At 39.2% G+C, this 16,317-nt stretch overlaps 1 protein-coding gene across 9 annotated transcripts in view; it reads left to right on the forward strand.

The window, feature by feature from the left end:
• SBF2 (SET binding factor 2) overlaps nucleotides 1–16,317 on the forward strand; it is a 519,305-nt gene that overhangs the window by 471,136 nt on the left and 31,852 nt on the right. For all 9 annotated transcript variants that reach the window (XM_073018389.1, XM_073018410.1, XM_008007157.3 and 6 more), the window contains 2 exons: nucleotides 8,827–9,011; nucleotides 13,140–13,316. In XM_073018389.1, the coding sequence (XP_072874490.1) occupies nucleotides 8,827–9,011; nucleotides 13,140–13,316 (362 nt within the window). The remainder of the gene's footprint in view (nucleotides 1–8,826; nucleotides 9,012–13,139; nucleotides 13,317–16,317) is intronic.

The raw sequence follows: 16,317 nt of genomic DNA on the forward strand, positions 1-16,317 counted from the left end.
TAAATCTCTGTCAGTCATTTTAATCCACTATTTGCCAATCTTTCAAATAATTAACTGCATCACCAAGGGTTTTATAGTTACTTTGCTGTGACTTATTATAGGAATCAGTGCTTTTTTTTTTAAAAGTAATTATAAATAGTCCATTGATAATCCATTCCTAGAATTTGGTTCAGAATCAACATAAAGATTCTACTTTACAAAATTCACTTTTTTCCCTTTTGAAAACCGTACACATCTCCTAGTGGTCATACTGGTTTTTTGGATACTTTCTTTTCCTGCCTCGTCAGAACTTTCTGTAATTGCAAGATTTCCTAAGAGCTTTCAACCTTCTTGAGTCATCTTTCCAATTACTGTGTCAGGCCTTGAAGTCGTTGTATTAGTTTCCTAGGGCTGCCATAACAAAGTGCTACAAATTGGGTGGCTTAAACAACTATTGTCTCACAGTTCTGGAAGCTGGAAGTCCAAGATCAGGGTGTCAGGGGGGTTGGTTCCTTCTGAGGGCTGTGAGGAGGAATCTGTTCCATGCCTTTCTCCTAGCTTCTGGAGGTTTGCTGGCCATCTTTGGCATTGCTTGGCTTCTGGAAGCATTACCTAAATCTCTGCCCTCCTCTTCACATGGCATTCGCCCTCTGTGTCTAGCTCCAAATTTCTCCTTTTAGAAGTACACCAGTCATATTGAATTAGGGGCCCATTCTACTCCACTATGACCTCATCTTAACTAATTATATATATTCTGAGGCACTGGGGGTTAGGACTTAATATAAATTTTGGGAGGGGGACACATTTCAACCCATTACAGCCATATATTTCATTTTTCTGGATTTTTAGAGTACTACTATTTTAAAGTTTAAGATACAAACTTTGTTCTTCTCATCATTTCTTTCTCAGTGAATTTGAACTAAAAGATGGTACAGTGATTTTTCTCCTTAGGGTCCTGGTATTTCAGTTGCTAAGCACTCTTGTCAGAATTCGGTTTGAGATTGCATTTCCCCTTACTGCTTTATTTACCATATGAAAGTTTATATTGTCAGCAATTTTCCACTCAACTTTTAGAGAATGCAGCTTTCAGCAGATGTCTAGTTAATTGAAGCCCTCCCACCCACAACCTGATCTTGTATTTTGCCATTGTACACATCACCATGTTATCGATTCCAACATTTGGCCAGGTGGCCTATAATATAAATTGTGCTACACAGTTGTCTCTACTTTTATGTTGGTACCAAAGGTTCACGGATTTTCAACAATCTTTTTCTTTTTCTTTTTTTTTTGAGATGGAGTCTCGCTCTGTCACCAGGCTACAGTGCAGTGGTGCGATCTTGATCTTGGCTCACTGCGACCTCGGACACCTGGTTCAAGCAATTCTCCTGTCTCAGCCTCCGAGTAGTTGGGATTACAGTCATGTGCCACCATGCCCAACTAATTTTTGTATTTTTAGTAGAGATGGGGTTTCACCATGTTGGCCAGGATGATCTCAATCTCCTGACATCGTGATTCGCCCACTTCGGCCTCCCAAAGTGCTGGGATTACTGGCGTGAGCCACCCCACCCGGCCTTAACAATCTTTTTCAACTACATTGTATTCTTTTTTAACCCTGGCCTCCAGCTCTTGGCTTCTTTTATACAAGGGAATTCCCAGTAGTGGTTATATTCTTATGACTCCATTCTTTGCTAATCCTAAAGGCACCCAAAAGGTTGTATTTACCTTTTCAGATTAAAATCTCCTATTTAACTTATGACCTCTGTGTGCATATCTGAGGCTGTAATTATTATTTCTGACACCTTTCTCAAATACTTTCTGCTGAAAATTACTGTGAATTTGGCTTGTTTCCTTATGACAGTTTTGTACTCCTACCCAGGTGCCTATCATTCTGGTATCTTAAGCTAAAATCCAGAAACGAAAATCTCATTCTTTTTTACTCCATCTCTTAACTCTTCACTCCCAAAGCCTCCAAAACCTTCTAAAGCCCTGGTGATAAACTGGACAAAGAGATACTGCTGTTTCCTGACACCTTGAACATTCTCTGTGATCTCTAGAACTGTTTCTCTGTTTCTTCTGATAGTGTCATTCCTTCTCAAAGTAGGAGGAATGAACTGGGGCAGGCAAGTTAAGGATCTCAGAAGATTCTCTATTATGTGAACATGCCAGGCAGACACACATTTAGACTGGCAGGGCAAGACTAGGTTAGACATGCCCATGCCCTGCAAGGAATTCATTTCCTTGTATCAACTCACAGTACAGAGTCTCTTCATTCTTCCAGAGTTAGGTACCACTGTGGGAGGAGCCTCCTATCATCTAATTCTTCTTCTATTATTATTTTTTTTTACCCTAACCCCTAGTTCTTCCTAGCCTTTTTCTTTTTGCTCCCCTATTTTCACAATTTTTTTCATTCCTTTCATTTTCATACAGTCCTAGTTCCTACTTTTCTTTTTTTTTTTTTTTTTTTTTTTTAAGACGGAGTCTCGCTCTGTTGCCCAGGCTGGAGAGCAGTGGTGCGATCTCTCTCACTGCAAGCTCCGCCTCCCGGGTCATTCTCCTGTCTCAGCCTCCCGAGTAGCTGGGACTACAGGTGCCCGCCACCACGCCCAGCTAATTTTTTGTATGTTTAGTAGAGTCAGGGTTTCACCGTGTTAGCCAGGATGGTCTCGATCTCCTGACCTCATGATCCGCCCACCTTGGCCTCCCAAAGTGCTGGGATTACAGGCGTGAGCCACCGCGCCTAGCCTACTTTTCTTATGTTATTTCCACTGTGTCTCTCTCCTGGTCTGATGAGCCAGGGTTAAAATTGACCTTCACCTCTTTTTCAGTCAGGATGATCGCTTTGCATTCAGCATGCATGTTGGTGAGTTCCTAATACAAGGGATGCATCCTTTTTTACACAAGAATCACTTTAAAAGTAAGAAGTGAATAGATCACATTGTTTTTCATTTAAAATTAAAGTAACATTTAAGCCCAATGGGGGAAGCACCTATATTTACAACTTGGATAAATTTCTTTGTTGAGTAGAAAAATGCCTTGAGAAAATCAGTACTGCCTCTCAAATACCAAAATATAATAGCTGGGTATATTTGAGAAGTAGCCACTTGGAGGGAGCTTTTTAATTCTTCATCTTTTACATTTTAAGTTTTTCTCCATGTATTATTTTATCCTTGAAATAACCTCCAGGATAGGTATTTAAAGAGGCCCAGGGAGATTAAGTGACTTGGTCAAGGCCACACAGCAAGTATCAGTACAACTGGGACTAGAATTAGTTCAGTGTTGCATCATATCAGTGCAGATATATTTACTGAATATATCTTGTGTCTCATGCACTGGGCCAGTTATAAGATCAAAATGATAAATAAGGCACCACATGTGACCTAAGCATCTCTTTTCCTTTTCCCCTTTTGTCAGAACAGAGTAGAGGAAATAACACCAGTGCTTAGGAAACACTGGTTCTCTGAACAGTAATGCATTCCTATGGGGAGAATGAACTGTGTCTTATCTTCCCTGAAGCAGTCCCCTTAGCCAATCCTACTGATTGGTTCCAAGGTCACATGGTTCCTCAGGAAACAGTATATTAAGAGTTTAGTTACATTCTAATTCAAACCATAGTCCCACTACTTACTGTATGATTAAACAATTTAGGAAACCTCTTAATTCTCAGTGTCTTCATCTTTAAAATTAAGGTAATAAATAATACAGATTTTTAAGGTAGTTATGAGGTATAAATGAAATAATATATGTAAAACATTTAACTTAGTAACTAGCCCATAGTAGTATTTTAATAAATGTTAGTTGTCATTATTATTATTATAGTTACTGTTATCATTGCCATTGCCTAATACTCTGCTGAAATGGGAAGAAAGTTGACATTTGCATTTAAATTGCTTTGAGCCTTACTGATCTAAGGCAAGAGATAGAAGGCATATGCCCTAGGTCTAGCCAGTGACTTTCAAACTTGTTTGATCATGACTCACAGTAAGAAATGTATTTTATATTTATATGTATATATACCCATTCATTTTATATCACAATTCAGGTAGTACTAAGGCACATGCAAAATGTATAATATATACACTAAAACAAAAGTTTTGTGAAACAATATTCATCTGTACCACATGCAGTGCTCATTAGTATTTTCAACTGTAATGTTTAATTTTGAAAAAAATACTGATTTGACCTATTAGAGTGACTTCCCAAGCCACTAAGGATGATCCTGCAGTTTGGAAAAACACTGCCTGAGACCCTTTGCTAGTGTTAAATGCCCAGGACATCTAAAAATCATTCAGGAAATCTAAGTAGACCTCACCACCACCAACCAATGCGCTAGTCTAATTCCTTTGGTTAAAATGACTTCCAGATGGGATTAGAATTCTCAAAGCCCCCTGCTGGCCCCATATCAGTACTGGCCATTTTATCATTGCTGATTTTCTACTAATTGGCCAAAACTTGGCAGTTTTTCATTGATGAGCCCCTCTTTGGGGGAGTCCTTACTGTTTTTTGTTTAATACCCCTCTTTTCACTCTTTCAGTGCAAATAATTGGGTTGAAGATATAATAATGAGTCACAACAGCTTACAATGTATTGGTTTGCAAAAAGTAAATAACAAATTCTTTGAGTGCCTGTATTTCAGGCTCTCAGCATGGATACAAGAATAAACATGATTGGGTGCTTGCCCTCACTAGCACATGTAAACCAAAAAGTACCTGAAACAGGTCTCAATAAATTCAGAAGTTTATTTTGCCAAGGTTAAGGACTCACCCTTGAGACAGGTCTGTGCCTTTTCTCCAACAATGATTTTGAGGGCTTTAATATTTAAATGAGAAAGAGGGAGGGTATAGTAATCCACATGTTGCAAGAAAAAAGGAGCAGGTAGGAGAATGGTCAATTATGTATTTGTCTATAAGATAAAGTGAACATACCAGTAGCTCTCTGTGGATAAATTTAACCTTTTAACTGTAGCTGTTTGTTTAGGAACAAAAGGAAAAGCAGCTTCTTGTATGTCTCAGCTTTCAGCCTAATTTTTTCCTTTTGGCATAGTGAACTGGAGTCCTGAGTTTTTATTTTCCTTTTACACACACAATCTTGTAGAGTGAAAGAATATGCAAATAATCATGATGCAATGTGATCAAAGTTCAAATAGAGCTCCCCAGCTTGGGAGCAGTCAGGAATGCCTTGAAGAGGTACTAACATTGTACCTGGATCTTAAGGGTTACGTAGGAATGTGTCAGGTAAGGAAATGGGAGAAATCATTCCAGGCAATAAGACTAGCGTAAGAAAGTGTGATGTGTTAAGGAAGCTATATCTCAGAATCAGGAACTACTCAAGTATCACTATCATCATCTTAGTGTCCCATTTTCAATAGGAAAGTTCAAAATTTTGGCAGAGAGGAGAGCAGTCAGCCAACACAGAGGAGGCCACACAGTGTGCCTTGGCCATGTCGTCCCAAGCCTTTGTTCTGTCTTGCAGTCACATTCTCTGTCTGTCATCAGCCAGCACCTCTGCAGCCCTTACTTTCTGACTTCCTTTGGCCACCAGAGCCATCAGTGCCCTTCATTTTCTGCTTCTAAAGGAGTGAAGTGGGAATGAAAACTCACTTCGAATGATTTTTGTTATGTCATATGTTACACAATTTTGCACTGTATAACTTAATACTACTATTAAAGATTGCAATCCTGACTGAATAAATATAAAATCATTTCCTCTAATTGACTTGAGCAATTTGTTTGCTTGGAAAGTGCTAAAACTGCTCACAATTTTTGGTGTGCCATCATCATAAACTCCTTTCTTTCTGTCGGAAAAAATATATTACTCAAATTACAAAACTATTATCTCTAATACTGCCTATCATTTTGGTGAAAGTAGGGATTTTAAGAGAAGTCATTACTTCAGTCATCACAAGCTGTATTTTAGTGGTATTGGGTATTGTCACAGGATTATGAATTTTTGCTGCTCATAAGTATTTATGGAAAATAAATGTAATTTCCAAATGAAAAGAGAAGGAAGATAGTGTGGCAATGCTTAATGCTCTACTGCAAAAATATGCCCTTAGTTATTCCAAATGGTTGCTAGAGCTTCATTGTTTCCTGGTGTGATGACCTTGCTCAAAGAACAAATGTGTTGTACAACACACAGCATTCGCCAGTCTCCTTCAATATGAGGACCAGTGTATTCCTAACATTTACACATACACACCCCAAATTCCTTAATTTTATTATATAAATTTGTTTCTGACTGAATGATAATCTTTAAAAGCTTATTCCATTTGGTATAATTTTTTAGTGGCACCTTCTGCTGTGTGCTGTCCATTTCATTGTGCTTATAGTATTTATAAACAGGTGCTGAAATTTCATTTAACAGGTACTCAATGCATCTTTTTTATGTGACTGCAGCTTTTTATTTGTTAATTAAATCTTCTACTTTTATTATATTTACATTTTTCCCCTGTTAATTTTAAAAATTAAGTAGCCTATTCTTCTCACTCAATCTGCTCTGACATTTGCTACTATATACATTTTATTTCTCTTTCTGTCTTTAATCTTACCTACCAGTGCATGGGTACAGAGATAAATGTTTTACTCAGTCAAATCCCAAATCTTCAGCTAAGGGAAGAGTCCATAATCAAGGTACTGTATTATGTGTCCTGATATGTCACTCTTTTAAACCATCTTCATGTGAAACTACGTATGTTACAAGTAATTTTTTTGCATTTGTAAAATTATATCCTTTATTCTCATCTACATTCTGAATTTCCTCTGATTCCATTTACAAAAAAATTAATAATTGCCATAATGTCTAAGAAAAACTCATAAACTACATAGAAAGATTCATGCAGCCGGGCGCCGTGGCTCACGCCTGTTATCCCAGCACTTTGGGAGGCTGAGGCAGGCAATCACCTGAGGTCAGGAGTTCAAGACCAGCCTGACCAAGATGGTGAAACCCCATCTCTACTAAAAATACAAAAATTAGCTGGGCGTGGTGGGGCGCGCTTGTGATCCCAGCTACTCGGGAGGCCGAGGCAGGAGAATCACCTGAACCTGGGAGGCGGAGGCTGTGGTGAGCCAAGATCGTGCCATTGCACTGCAGCCTGGGCAACAAGAGTGAAACTCTGTCTCAAAGATTCATGCATGTGAAGCTGAAATGAGCAATAAAAACTTTTCTTGGGAACTGGTCTCTTGACCCCATAAATGCTTATAAAGAGAAAGAGAAGCAGAGGTGACATTATCATGGTGACTTCTGGTCACCTAGAAACATGACTTCAATTTAATACTGGGAAAAGACTAAAGCTTCTCAAACAGGCTTTCTAGATCTAAAGAAGAAAACCCACTTTAGGGAGGCAGTAGGAAAGTCCTGTATCCCTGTGACCCCATCACTGAGATAAACACCACAGTTCTACAGGCATTTATGAGGGCCTCTTGATTTGAAGGTGATACAGTGCTAGTCAAATGTGAGAATTAGTGTATGCCTTTGTGTCTGGATATTTGATATTTAATAGTCTCACGTGCATATAGAAATCCTTGATTTTTCTAATTAATATAACTAAGGTCAACTTATCTCACTGAGACTCTTCTAGCATTTTAGCTTGCCCTTTCTCTTAGAAGATATCTGCTTCTGGCTGGGTGTGGTGACTCACGCCTGTAATCCCAGCACTTTGGGAGGCATGAGGCGGGTGGATCACCTGAGGTTGGGAGTTCAAGACCAGCCTGACCAACATAAAGAAACCCTGTCTCTACTAAAATTACGAAATTAGCCGGGCATGGTGGTGCATGCCTATAATCCCAGCTACTCAGGAGGCTGAGGCAGGAGAATCTCTTGAACCCAGGAGGTGGAGGTTGTGATGTGCTGAGATCATGCCATTGCACTCTTGCCTAAGCAACAAGAGCGAAACTCCGTCTCAAAAAAAAATAAAATAAAGGTATCTGCTTCTGACTGTACATTTTATTCATTTATTTTATTTTATTTTATTTTAGAGACAGTGTCTCACTCTGTTGCCCAGTCTGTAGTGTAGTGGCGCTATCTTGGCTCACTGTAACCTCCACCTCCGGGGGTCAAGCGATCCTCGCATCTCAGCCTCCCAAGTAACTGGGACTATAGGCGTTTGTTTTCTGTTTTGTTTTGTTTTTGGTAGAGATGGGGTTTCACCATGTTGCCCAGGCTGGTTTCAAACTCCTGGGCTCAAGCAATCTGCCCACCTTGGCCTTCCAAAGTGCTAGTATTACAGGCATGAGGCACTGTGCCCATTACTAAATTTATAATTTCTCATTCTTCACGGATACTGAAAAAAAAACTATAATATAATCTTGTTTAGAATTACATCATTTTGGCATGATATACAAATATTAATTCCAAATCCAGCTTCAGATTTTAGTAGACTTATGAAGTTTCTATTTTATATCTTTAAATGTCATGTGAAATTGACCAAATAAGCAGAAGAATGTTCCTTACTTTTTTCATGAAGCCCTGAGAAATTGAGTAACTCAGCATTTGCCTTGCTAGACTTTATTAGTACCTCCTGCCAGCTTGTTTTGTTTTCAGTGTCAATGTACTGTTTCTACTTATGATCTTAGTATTTACTTTTAAATCCTGAATTTACATCAAAATATAAAATAAGATTGATTTGGGGGGTTTGGTAGGTTGTTCTGAGGCTAAGATTCTGTGATTTTGAAATGCTATATTGGATAATGCTTATGTTACAGAAGTAGCAAATGACCATATGACTTATGATTTTTAGATTAATCAACTTGCTATGACCTCTAAAATTGTAGCTCTAGAGCATGCACCTTTTTCCTTAGTCAGTGGTATTCCCACATTAGATTATCTCACTCCATGACTTTGGCTTTTGTGAAGGTGTGTGGGCAAGTCTTCGCTCTAGCACTCGCTTGATCAGCTCTCCAACATCCTTCATTGATGTTGGCGCCCGGCTGGCCGGCAAGGACCATTCGGCCTCCTTCAGTAACAGCACCTACCTACAAAACCAGCTCTTGAAACGGCAAGCAGCCCTTTACATATTTGGTGAAAAGTCGCAACTAAGGGTAAGATTTCTTTTTTCTCACTTAGAAACTTTGTGGATACACTAGGGCTGTTTATAAAACATGTATCACAGACCAGGTTTGCTAGAATTTTTTTTATAGCATGATTCTTAACCTGGAGTTAATAATCTCAAAAAATTTAGCTCTCCTTTTGAATTTATTTATATATATTAATTTTTATATAGATACATACACATATATACATATGCATATTTATTAGCCACGAAAATAAATATCTATTCATGACAGTAAAAAATCAACATAAACATCAGGAATACTAGGAAGTGTACATACAAAGAAAGAAATAAGGCTTCATCAGGCTGTGTTTTCAACAGCCTTGATTCAGTTTCCACAGGAATCTGCCCATGGCAAAACAGATAGTTTTGTTGTTGTAAACCTACTGATAAAAAAGGCTACAGAAAGACAGAAGAATGGAGAGAGGAAGACTGTGGTGCCACGTATGGAGGCAAGGCAAGGCCAAGTCTAGATTTTCTGAGTAACACTTGTTAAAACTTCTCAAGACTATACAGAAAGAGACACATGTCCTAAGACATGTCAGAAAATTCAAAATACTAGATGCTAATCAACTGTATTCTTACTGTTAAGTTGTTGTGCTAAAGAGCTTCACCATGCTGAGGGCCCATAAATTGTAAAGATGGTCTTTTCCTCCAAAAGCAATGATAATTCCTTGAATTTAATGTTTTGCAAGTCACGCATTGCAAAATAAATTTCATTACCACGAATAGGTGTATAGGACATGAAAGTTACCTGTTAACTCAGAAATCTCAATGTTTAGTCCAGTGCTCCAGTTGGCACTGGACAACCTAGACAGACCTCTGGCTGAACCATGGAGCAGAAACTGTGAGCAGGGTGCCATTAGCAAGATCCCACATGCTTGGCCCTTAAGACGCCAGTAACTGAGTCATCTCTTCTGGAGCAGGCTGGTGGCTTTGCTAGCTCTTCTCCCACTGCCTGGACTGCTGCAACCACTTAGTCATCAGCCTTTAGGGTAGAGGGCATAAAACTGCTGGGTAATGCTCAATTTTTAAATCTGCATATTTGTCTTCTGATACAGTAAATAATTTTATATCCAGAAAATAGAACACTTTTCTACAGCAATCCAGGGTTGCTGGTGCCAGTGTCTTTTCCAGAGCACAGACTTTCCATGCTTCAGCACAACACTTACTCGTGATCTGAATCACTCTCCGAGGTTTAGCTCCTTAGTACTCCCCTCTGCCATTCTCTTTACACATGATTTCTCAGATTAGCTGTGTGATCATACGTATTTGAGTAAGAAAGAGTTGGAATGCTGCCTTTTTCCTTCCCTCTCTTTTTTCTTTCTGTCTGTCCTTCCTCAGTAAAGTATCATTATTATATATTTTTTAATTTTTTGAGACGGAGTCTCACTCTGTCGCCAGGCTGGAATGCAGTAGCATGATCTCAGTTCACGGCAACCTCCACCTCCCAGGTTCAAGCGATTCTTCTGCCTCGGTCTCCCGAGTAGCTGGGACTACAGGCGCATGCCACCACGCCCAGCTTTTTTTTTTTTTTTTTTTTTTGTATTTTTGATGGAGACGAGGTTTCACCGTGTTGGCCAGGATAGTCTCCATCTCTTGACCTCGTCATCCACTTGGCCTCCCAAAGTGCTGGGATTACAGGCGTGAGCCACTACGCCCGGCCAAGTATTATTATTTTTTAAAATGTAATCCCACCATTCTGGCACAGTAGTTGTCAGCAATTTTATATATTCCATTCAGGTTTTATCTTTTATTTGATTTTGTGTGTAGAATACGGCTCTGTATCTGTCTGATATGTGCCACATTCTAGCTAGCACAATGCCATCCAGTTACAATTCCATACCTTTTTCTCCCAACAAAGAAGCATAAAGGAAAGTCAGTAAATTACAGTGACTTATTCTGAAAATAATCTTGAATTTGACCTTTACCTAGGTAAATTCACATACTTTAATACTTGATTATTGGGAACAAATTCCTTCCAACCTAATGGAGTGTCTCACTACTTTGGTTAGTAACTCCTGGCTTCTAAGATAGGCATACCTAGCTTATGTATAGTTGGGAAATAGGAATCTACCTTTCCTGAAAAGTAAACTATGTTTTGTCTATTATAAGTTTTTAAAAATAATAGAAAGGAACTCATGTATATCACTAGGTTCTTTATCTGAAGCCTTAACATCATGTTTCCATGTCGTATAGTAGTCTCCATAACTATTTTAGTCACTATTCAACCTGTATTGTTGGATGTTTAGGTTTCTTTATCTTCTGTATATAAAATTACAGTCACAATTCCAAGCAAATAGGTTTTTTTTTTTTTATTGAGATACCATTCCCAGAGGTTTTTTTCCTATTAGATTATTTCCTCAGAGTAGCTTCCTTAAAATGGAATTATTAAGACAAAGGAAAAATTATAAAATACACATAACAAGATTTACCATCTTAACCATTTCTAAATATATGACTCAGTATTATTAAGTACATTCACGTTGCTGTGCAACCAATCTCCAGAAAGCAGTTTTACTCTTAGAAAAGCAGATGGTCCAGTAGAGTAATTTGGGCAAAATGAAAAGAAAGTGGAAACATTTTGAGAAAATTAATTCATTCTTTGGCATGAAAAGTTAGAGGACTTTTAAATCTTCACAGCTAGGTTATTAAAATGAAATATACCAGTAGGCCATCAGTATAGCATTCTTTAATTACAAATGCAACACTCATACCACACACAAAATAAATTCCATATGGATTAAAGATGTAAATGAGAAAGTACTCAAATAAATATAGGTTGATACATATATAATATTAAGTGAAAAAATGTTATCCCAAAGATAGAAATGAACAAAGCCTTTCATGGTTTTTTTATGTATTTTTTTTTTTTTTTTTTTTTAGGTGGAGTCTCACTCTACTGCCCAGGCTGGAGTGCAGTGGTGTCATCTCAGTTCACTGCCACCTCTATCTCCGGGGTTCAAGTGATTCTCCTGCCTCAGCCTCCCGAGTAGCTGGGATTACAGGTGCCCGTCACCACACCTGGCTACTTTTTGTATTTTTAGTAGAGATGGGGTTTCACCATGTTGGCCAGGCTGGTCTTGAACTCCTGACCTCAGGTAATCTGCCTGCCTTGGCCTCCCAAACTGCTGGGATTACAGGCATGAGCCACCACGCCCAGCCAGGTAATTTTTTATTATTGACTTTTAAGAAGTAGGGCCAGGCACAGTAGCTCACACCTGTAATCTCAGCACTTTGGGAGGCCGAGGTGGGTGGATCACAAGGTCAAAAGATCAAGACCATCCTGGCCAACATGGTGAAAGCTCATCTCTACTAAAAATGCAAAAATTAGCTGGGCGTGGTAGTGTACGACTGTAGTCCCAGCTACTTGGGAGGCTGAGGCAGGAGAATCCCTTGAACCCAGGAAGCAGAGGTTGCAGTGAGTCGAGATTGTGCCACTGCACTCCAGCCTGGGTGACAGAGTGAGAGTCCATCTCAAACAAACAAAAAGTCACCACAATGTTGGTAGTCTTGGGGCAGCAAGAAAGTGATTTTTATTTCTTTCTCAATATTTATCTCTACCTTTTTTCATTTTTATTATGAATATGTTTTACTTGCATAATAAGAAACAAATATGTGCATATCTACAAACTTTAATACCTGTACAGTCTGGAACTCCAACAGTGTATTACCTATCCTTTACCATGTACATCTTGGGAAGACTTAGTTTACACTATTGGAGTAGTCATACTGTCCATGTATCGTTAGTTGCTCTTTAAACTTCCGGGTTCATGACCTTATAATTGACTTATATTTGGTATTATAAGCTCCATCAAGTTCCAGTCTACCAGTAGTCTCTTCCAGTTCTCAGAATGAGAGCACTCTTAGGCTAAGTAATCTACCTCTAGTAAGGACTAGATTTGCCATTCTAGGCAAACCACTAGACTGTACTGAATGGCTCTTCCCATCAACACTGACACATTGCCATACAAGATTGACTCTCTTGACCCATTGGCAGCCTCTGCAGCTATTTGGCCCCAACTAACTGTTTACCGTTATGCACTGCCCCATTGGAAACATCACTCTTTTACCTATAGCACTTCATCTGCCTGATTCTCTGAATCTTCATCCACAGAACTTCAAGGTAGAATTTGCTTTAAATTGTGAGTTTGTTCCTGTTGAATTTCATGAAATCCGGCAAGTGAAAGCCAGTTTTAAGAAGCTGATGAGGGCTTGTATCCCAAGCACCATCCCTACTGACTCAGAAGTGACCTTCCTGAAAGCGCTGGGAGATTCTGAGTGGCTCCCACAGGTAATGTCTGAAGCAGCTTCTTTCTTTATAACTCAGAGAAACAGAGGCCCAAGTAGATATACAGAACTGTATTTGAGAAAAAAAAATACTTGGTTCCCTCACTTGCCAACATTCTCCTCCTTCATTGCGTGCCATCAGTAAAGGCCTTTCAGTTTCAGGAAATCATCTGATATAGGAGGTGAGGGAGTAGAAGTCTTGATCGCTGGGTTTTTATCTCTGTGTAATTCAAAGTTTGGTGTCTATAGGACACTAAGGAGAAAATTATTTTTAGATGGAAATTTTTGATGTAGTAAATTTAATCAGCATGTATATACAGGGCTCCTGCTCTGTTATCAGTACAGTAAGGATCCAGGGCAGAGGACAACTTCTGCATGACTCCAAAAGCTCTCACCTTTCATTTGTCTGCCCGTCCCAGGTCTCTAGATTTTAGATTCACCCCAAACTACCCACCAAAGGCACAGTGGATGCCCCCAAGCCTACCTAAGGCTAGAGAAATAAAACACAGTGTCTGTCTTTCAGTTCAGTCAACTTTGGGATATTCTTAATGGAACTTTTATTGAGAAATTAAAGGGCCTTGTCTTTAAGCTCCTTTATTTCTTATATTGCCCAGGCTGGTCTTGAACTCCTGGCCTCAAGTAATCTTCCCATCTTGACCTCCCAAAGTGCTGTGATTACAGGCATGAGCTGCCATGCCTGGCCCCCATTATTTGTTATCACCTTGCAGAAATTCCCAGTCCCTTGCCTCCATCTACCTGCAAGCATCCTGCCTCTTGTTTCCCACAGCACATTGGACTAAAAAGCAAAAAAACAAAAACAAAAAAACAAAAAGGAATGATGTCAGTACCCAGGGCAGGGCAGTGACTGTTCTCAAGATACTTAAACCAAAGAGAAACGCTACCACGTATACATTTGGCTATAAATGTATCGTGCCGTGTTCATTATTATTAAGGCAATTTAGGGTGCTTTGCATACCCATGGAAGGAACTGATCAATACTCCCTTCTGTCCCCAGGCTATGCGCCCCAGCTCCAAACGGACCCCACCACCCAACTTATCTATCCATGTTTCTGATACATTCTGTGCTCTGCTCTTTGCTAGAAAGTAGACCTGTACCAAAAGTTAGGGACTAAAGACAGTGGAAATAATTGCCCACTTGGGATATTGACATCTTAAAAGTTAACTCTTAAAGCAAATTCTTTTTTTTGACTTTTATTTTATGTTCAGGGGCACATGTATAGGTTTGTTGTATAGGTCAATTGCATGTCTTGGGAGTTTGGTGTACAGATTATTTCATCACCCAGGTAATAAGCATAGTACCTGATAGGTAGCTTTTCTATCCTCATCTTCCTGTCACCTCCAACCTCAAGTAGGCCCCAGGCATCTATTCCCTTCCTTGTGTACATATGTACTCAATGTTTAGCTGCCACTTATAAGTGAGAATATGCAGTATTTGGTTTTCCATTCCTGTGTTAGTTTGCCTCAGCTGTGTTACTGCAAAGGACATAAGCTCATTCTTTTTATAGCTGTGTAGTATTCCATGGTGTATATGTACTGTATTTTCTTTATCCAGTCTACTGTTGATGGGCATATAGGTTGACTCCATGTCTTTGCTATTGTGAATAGTATAGCACTGAACATGTGTGTGCATGTGTCTTTATGGCAGAACAATTTATATTCCTTTGGGTATATACTCAGTAATGGGATTGCTAGGTCAAATGGTAATTCTTTTTTAAGTTATTTGAGAAATCACCAAACTACTTTCTACATGACTGAACTAATTTACATTCCCACCAGAGATGTATAAGCATTCCCTTTTCTCCACAGGCTCGCCAGCATCTGTTATTTTTTGATTTTTTAAATAATAGCCATTTCTTAGAATGAATTCTGAGCCCAAAAGAATTCAGGCCTGGTGATAGCTATGTTGTAGAAACAGTTACGTGAGGACCTTCTCATTACTGAGTAGGACATTTGCCTTATTCCTGTGTTTAAAGTAGCCTAGACCGGGCGCGGTGGCTCACAACTGTAATCCCAGCACTTTGGGAGGCTGAGGCAGGTGGATCACCTGAGGTTGGGAGTTCGAGACCAGCCTGACCAACATGAAGAAACCTCGTCTCTACTAAAAACACAAAATAAGCCAGGCATGGTAGCGCGTGCCTGTAGTCCCAGCTACTTGGGAGGCTGAGGGAGGAGAATCACTTGATCCTGGGAGGTGGAGGTTGTGGTGAGCCGAGACTGCGCCATTGCACTCCAGCCTGGGCAACAAGAGCAAAACTCCGTCTCAAAAAAAAAAATTTTTTTTTAATAAAATAAAATAAAGTACCTTAGCTCTGTTTAAGATATGGGTTTTTTCATTTTTGTTCTTGTTCAGAGTTGGATTCAAATTGCAAATTATGTCTGATGATCATTAAAATATTTTTTAAAACTAGAATGTTATATATTTGGTTTTAAAATCTATATATTGTTCTCACACTTTAATTGTTTATCAAGGACTTTGAGCCAATTGATGTGGCTTTAAAAACTTAACAAAAATATAAAAGTTCTTTTCTCATTTCGTACACAGCACAGACAAATTGGAGTTTTTTTTTTTTTTTTTTTTTTTTTTTGAGACAGAGTCTTGCTCTGTCACCCAGGCTAGAGTGCAGTGGCACGATCACAGCTCACTGTAGCCTATATCTCCCAGGTTCAAGCGATCCTCCCACCTCAGCCTCCTGAGTAGCTGGGACTACAGGCAGATGCCACCACGCCTGGCTGATTTTTGTATGTTTTGTAGAGATGGGGTTTTGCCATGTTGCCCAAGTGGTCTCAAACTCCTGAGCTCAAGCACTACTCTCGCCTCAGCCTCCCAAAGTGCTGGGATTACAGGCGTTGAGCCACCACGCCCAGCCAGGAGTATCTTTTTTAACATATAATTCATTTACCATAAAATTTATCCTTATGATAAAAGTGTACAACTCAATGCTTTTTGGTATATCCACAACGTTTTGTAACTATCACCACTATCT

Source organism: Chlorocebus sabaeus, chromosome 1 (genome assembly GCF_047675955.1).
Source record: "Chlorocebus sabaeus isolate Y175 chromosome 1, mChlSab1.0.hap1, whole genome shotgun sequence".
Taxonomy (NCBI): domain Eukaryota; kingdom Metazoa; phylum Chordata; class Mammalia; order Primates; family Cercopithecidae; genus Chlorocebus; species Chlorocebus sabaeus.